Source organism: Dendroctonus ponderosae, unplaced genomic scaffold, assembly GCF_020466585.1.
Source record: "Dendroctonus ponderosae isolate FM_Combo_2020 unplaced genomic scaffold, Dpon_F_20191213v2 Dpon_F_20191213_1, whole genome shotgun sequence".
Lineage (NCBI taxonomy): Eukaryota > Metazoa > Arthropoda > Insecta > Coleoptera > Curculionidae > Dendroctonus > Dendroctonus ponderosae.
Window position 1 is genome coordinate 25005299 of NW_026017110.1, and position 6029 is coordinate 25011327.

The 6029-nt window shown below is 34.0% G+C and overlaps 2 protein-coding genes across 2 annotated transcripts in view; one reads left to right on the forward strand and one right to left on the reverse strand.

Moving 5' to 3' along the window:
• The window catches only part of LOC109540544 (ATP-dependent RNA helicase p62-like), a 6735-nt gene extending 5054 nt beyond the window's left edge, over positions 1-1681 (reverse strand). Inside the window, exons 1-2 of the mRNA XM_048661149.1 lie at positions 1576-1681; positions 1344-1428 (exon numbers count right to left, since the gene is read on the reverse strand). Coding sequence (XP_048517106.1) covers positions 1344-1345 — 2 coding nt within the window. The 5' untranslated portion in view covers positions 1346-1428; positions 1576-1681. The remainder of the gene's footprint in view (positions 1-1343; positions 1429-1575) is intronic.
• A 364-nt stretch (positions 1682-2045) lies between these two features.
• Positions 2046-4921, forward strand: LOC109534171. Its single transcript, XM_019899745.2, has 3 exons — positions 2046-3036; positions 3098-3329; positions 3865-4921. The coding sequence occupies exons 1-3, from the start codon at positions 2254-2256 to the stop codon at positions 4110-4112; spliced, it is 1263 nt and encodes a 420-aa protein (XP_019755304.2). The 5' UTR covers positions 2046-2253; the 3' UTR covers positions 4113-4921.
• Positions 4922-6029: the final 1108 nt, after the last annotated feature.

Consider the following 6029-nt stretch of genomic DNA (forward strand, 5'->3'; position numbering starts at 1 on the left):
CCGTAAAACAAGGCCCTCAAATGAATGCACTGAATGTTGAATCACCCTGTATAAGCTCCTAACACATGCCTCTCAAAATTGTTTTTTTTTAAATAGCTTTTAAAGCACTTAGTGTAATTTTATATTTTTTCAGATGGTAAATACTAACTAGTATTTTGCTGCCTTCCTTAAAATAGTGCCTGCTTGAGTGAGTCAGGCATCGTCTAGTTTCTACACATAAATGCTCATATTCTTAACATCCTGTTTGATAAAAACACAGCAAAACTTACCGATTGCTTGAAGCTTAAGCTAAAATATGTACTTTTGTTTGACATCAATAGAATAATAATGATAATAACCGAAAGTTCACTATAACCGGGTTCATTATAAGCGGAATTTACTGTAATAAACATATTGTACAGGGTGTTTAAACACTGTCAGTTTTCCTTGGTCAAAATTTAAGTTTTTGTGGGCAATATGGGGTCATATCAGCTTCATGTCTTTTGAGTAATTTGGATCTTTTATCAGTAATATTCAGGCTCAAGTAAAGTAATATTTAGTGCATAATTTAATATAATTATGTTCATCTATCTTTAACAGCGTACTGTATAATTAAACTTATTAATAAGAAATTTAACTACATACATCCAGTGATGCCTTGATCTTTTGGCGCGAGGGTAAGAAACTAAACTTGTTGGTTGAATAACGAATTTCTATTTTAGTCACTTTGTCTATCTATAAAAGGAATCGCTTATAGCCAACAAAAAAATAATTTGAGGAAAAAATACGATTTTCCAGATTTTTTCTGTTTTCCAGTTTTCTGCAGATTTTCGAGACGTATTTTATTTTATCGACTGTTATTTTGCCAATGTGTTAGACCTGAAAACGGCAAACTCTTTTTTTGTCGCAACGCAGAAGACCGCAATCACCTATTTCACGGAATTTTCTATTGGTCAAAGTTTGCGAACATTTGGGTCGAAACGAGAAGCGTAATATTGGCAGGAAAAAATATATTCTGAGGTGAAAACAATATTGAATGAATGCTTCCTTCGAAATTAATTTAGTTTTTCACATAGGTAAAAATTTATTTTTTATCAGGATTAACTGAAAACTTGAGTAAATAACTACACTTGTACGTAATTTCAATTCAAAGAAATAAATCAGACAATAAAGACCTGAAACTGAGTTTTCAGGAATGTTTGTTTTTTTGTCATTCCAACATCCGCCTCAGCAGGAACGAAACAAAATGGCCACCAACTATTGATTATTTGCAGGTAAACCTGCAATTCGCAAAAAATAGGCCAAAACCGAAAATAACTCGATGTTTCCACCCTGAACATTGATTTGCACAATGTTATACTCACATATTTACTACTGTAACAGATGTAGATTTCCTGATTGAGTTAACACTTTAACTTTTGCAGATGAAAGTCGATAAGAACGTCAACTCTGAAAAAAACAGCAGTTTTTCAGTAAAACATTGAATGAAATCGCCAGGAAAATTGGTATTAAATTAGGTAAATGATCAATGAATTTTCGTATAAATCCTCAAAATACAGCTGAATAAACAGGAAAAGTGGCAGGAAAATAACTTACCTCTCGAACGTTCAAGTGAAAATAGTCAAATACTACTGACAGCTGTGGGGTCAGGAGTGAGGGCAGGCCTTTAGCACAAATGTACATTCCTTACAAAAAAATTTACGTTAAATTCCGCATCAAATGTTCAAACGAGTAAAAAATTACTGCATATATTTAAATTTCTGCGAAGAAATTTGTCACCAGGTCTGACGCTTTTTGAAGCCAAATAGTTCTAATTTATTAACTGTTTCTATCTGAAGTTCATTATTAATTTCATTGTTTTCAGGACTATTGAAGCAATTTTTTTGCATTTTTCTGTGTAAATGCATTTATTGTTAGCCGTGGAAATAAACATAATCCCCGAGCGAGTCAACCCAGAGTCAAGGGAGAGTCTTCTCTCCTTCTTCTCTTCGCCTCTGAGTCAACGTGCCATTATGGTGCCATTCAATCTAGCTTTTCATGAACATAACCCATAGAGTAAGTAAAATAATTATTTTACTTTCTCTATGACATAACCCCTTTTGATTTGTGTTGTGTCAACAGCACAGACTACATACTATTCAACAGTTTTATTTATATGGATTTTGATAGTTTTTTACGGGTTTTGTTCTTCTAGTTTTTAAGCTACGAGTCTTCGGTAATTCCAACACTTAGTGTAGAAATTTAGGGTGATTTTGAATAACTTCAAACTCCGATATGGCTTTATCCGCACTCAATTCCGCAGCCCTAAGAGACTGCTTTATGAACATAATACGTGGGAATAAGATTAGTTTGGACTTAAAGGAACTTGAGCAAATGATAAGCCAGGACTTCCAGATTAATTCTGTTAATTCCGAGCTGGCGAGTGCTTTGCCATACTTTTTAGTGTTCAAGATGGAAAACTGGCCTGGTTGGGACAAATACCCCCAATATATGAACAATAAGCTCATATTGAATGACTGGTTTGAGGAGTTTGTTAAATTTCTTCATAGCAAGTTGGATGAAGCCGTTCACATACATTACAAAAGCATTGTAAGCAATAAAGAAAGTTGCGAACATGCAAGCGCCCAAACGGAAATGGGTTGCAAAAGCTTTGCCCCTTATTCGATTAATGTTAGAGGAAACCCATCACTGTTAAACACCTTGATTTTCGAAAATGTAAATGATAAAGATGTTAAATTGATAACGCACGATGCAATGGATTCCGAGGCGTTTCTGCAGATGTCTCTCAGTACGTTATTAAATTGGCCTTTTGCAGGAGTCCATCTTTTTTGCCCAGTATTCTGCATATCTAGGAAAAATGTACATTTTTATGACAGACATCTCAGCTTAGGAAATGATAAAATGCTCACTCCAGTTCAAGCTGTATTTATAGAACGTGCCGAAAGGAACAAACTTTATGTTACCATTGATACAGTTATGGAGCTCTACTCCACCCTGAATGTACTCATCATGAAAGCATTCCCCCCATCGACTAACTCCAATTTTAAAATTTTTGCAGTAAGTTTCTTGCAATAAAGCACCGTTTAATTCACTGATTTTACTGGTTTCTTTTATTTAGGTTTTGTTAGAAGAACTAATGGCGGATATCAAAGACATCCAGATGTTAGAACAAGGCAAACCGTCAATAGGCTCATTTGTTCGGTTCAACATAGGCAAGCATGTTTACGTGAGATCGAATTCGAATAGTGGATGTACACAACCTGTGGCCTGCTATACTGAAGTAACTACACCCATGGTCGAAATAGCTATTAGACGAATGGGCACTGCGAAAGAGATAAACTCCTATATCGGTAAGAAATTTATCCTTTGCCATTTAGACTTACTGACAGAGCGGTTCGCACAAGCTGGCCAGTAAAATCTAATCAATATCAAACCAACATCAATTGATTTACTATTTAAAAAGTCTCTGTATGGTTTTCTATGTACTTATATGTGTGTTGAGGTAGGATTCTTGAGGAAACATTGAATGAACTTTGCTATAAACGATATTCAAACAATCGTCCTCATATTTTTGATAGTCCTTAAGAGTTATCACTTATGAAATTTCGTTAAGAACTCCTAAACGATAGCACAAAATGAAATCTTGACAAATTGGTGCATGTTTTCATCAGGTGAAAGTCATGCTCTCAGCATATCGATCAAACCTTCGAACAGAAATGTCGAATGTTGATTTCTAACTTGAAAATGTTTTATGAGCTTTTTTTCATGTAATCATTTGGATTATAGCTTTTTTGAAGCGTTTCTTAGCTAGCCATATTTTACTATACAGTCATGCTCTCTATCTTATTAAGACCGGAGTTCACTTTATATTTCTTCTGATTTCAGGTTCTTTGAATGGCGCAGACATTTCGCTTACTAACGTACCAAGCGTTTACTTCAGCTGTAACTTCTGTAGTGTAACGTTCCATTGTTCCCAATTGCTCCTCAACCACTTTATCCATATACACAAAATGACGCCTCCGATGAAATGTTCAGCATGTGGAGTTACGTATAACGCAGTCGAATTAGCTGAAAATAGATGGGGACATCCATGTGCAAGTAAAAGTAATAATGGATCATGTGTTCAATCATGAAGGGATTACATCAACAAAGTAAAAAATTGCACCGAAGAACACCAACTGTCTAATAGAAAAAAAAATCAAAAAAGCATATATCTATTTTTGGATTGGTATAACCGAGTTTCATCTACTAGTAGCAGCTCGAACTTATTAACCCAAACTCAGAATTTAAAATTTTTACTATTCCTGCTGTTTTGTTTGAAAATGTGATGCAAACTGAGTGAGTTCACATGTTTTATATTTTCTGGTTTGGGTCTAGTCTAGTTTTTTTGGGTCTGTTACTACCCAACTTTTTTGTTCTTTATAAATAAAAATGCACATTTGTATTCTACCACCAATCTACTAGAAAGCTGTTGAGTTGAAAATAGCTGCAATACATTCCATTAAACGTTGAACGTTGTGATCATTTCACCCTTATATTATTCTACTGACACAATAGATTTAATGGTGTATATCTGAGTTTCCTGTGCTATCTGAGCAATATGTATTACACTTTTTACTACATTTTTCATTGATATTGAGAACTTGTATCAATATGTATAGAGCAGAAAATATTAAACAATTGCTTCTCGATCTGATTTGAAGTTTTGAGCAACTATTGTACTTATTTGTTTTCTTTCGATTTAATGGATTATTTCTAGCTTCTTTAGGAATATCGTTTATACGATTCACTTTTAATTTTGTTGAACATTGTTTTCAATTTATTATTGACTAATGACAATGATTTTTAATTTTATATACGTGGACATACTGAATATAATAAGCACTATTGTATTTGAATACTAACTAGAACTGGTGTATTTGAATAAAGGGTTAATTTGTAACCTGTTTATAGTACATGTTTCCTATGTTGTTAAAACCCGTTTTCCACACAATGTATAATGTAATTTTCATAAACGTTTGCAGTACTTTTATAGGATATTGCAAACGCTTCATGAAATGGGCGGCATCCGTTAACAGCGGAACAAGACATTTCGCTTATTATATGGGAAATCGTGTTAAAACACCTAGCACCACAATTAGAGGAAATAATCGGATTATTTCTGCCTTTTTAACTGCATTAAGGCGCACTATACAGAGTGAGGAGTTTGTGAATGTCAGCGAACTTATCCAAAATGCTCTAAAATTATTTCGAATTTTAAGAAAACTTTCAATATGAAAATATGGAATCTTGAATAAATGAGTGGTCATTTTGGAAGAATTTGCAGCTTCAAGGCGGTTTGAACTCACAAACTTTTTGCTCCATGATTAAGTCGTAAAAGCACTAGCTGAGTTATATTTATTTACGCGAGCGTTCAAAAAGCAACTACAAATACAATGGTATGCTTGGGAAAGAAATTTAAAAAAAGTAAAAGAAAAATTATCTATGTTCTGAAACTATTTGTACACTCGTTTACCCTGCATAACCGCTTATACTGAAAGTAAAAAGTTCAGTTTAAGACCATTCAAAAACATAGTAAGTTTTTGAAGCGATTTTATTTGCGTCTGTTTCAAGTCAGGATTGAATAATTGTAGTCGTCTAATCAACGAATTTAAGGCTTATGTATACACTTAATTAACACATGCGAATGTCACTGAATAAATGCAGTCTGATCGAATTGCTGGCGCAGGAAGTCGTCGGATGCCATAAAAAATTACAGCTAAACCGCATAAAGGGAAGGTGATAGCGGAAACTAAGCCACAAAACCGGACTTGGAACTTCTTTTTAACATGGTAGTTGCATTAGGCATTCTGCGTATTTTTTATGGCTACTGGTTATATACATAAATCTTTTTATGTTAAATGTAGGCACCTTTGCATAAAATGGTACGGTACTAATCGTCTTCATATCTCATAAACTTGCAAATCTAAATATTATTTGGCAAGTTTCGATTTTTGCACGGTTTAAATGAGCTCGTTTCTCATGAGTTTCTTATCAATGCAATCAAATCA

Coding starts and splice junctions, on each gene's coding strand:
- LOC109534171 (XM_019899745.2), top strand. CDS start 2,254: ATGGCTTTATCCGCACTCAATTCCGCAGCCCTAAGAGACTGCTTTATG. Junction 3,037..3,097: donor CCAATTTTAAAATTTTTGCA/GTAAGTTTCTTG, acceptor TCTTTTATTTAG/GTTTTGTTAGAAGAACTAAT. Junction 3,330..3,864: donor AGAGATAAACTCCTATATCG/GTAAGAAATTTA, acceptor TTCTGATTTCAG/GTTCTTTGAATGGCGCAGAC.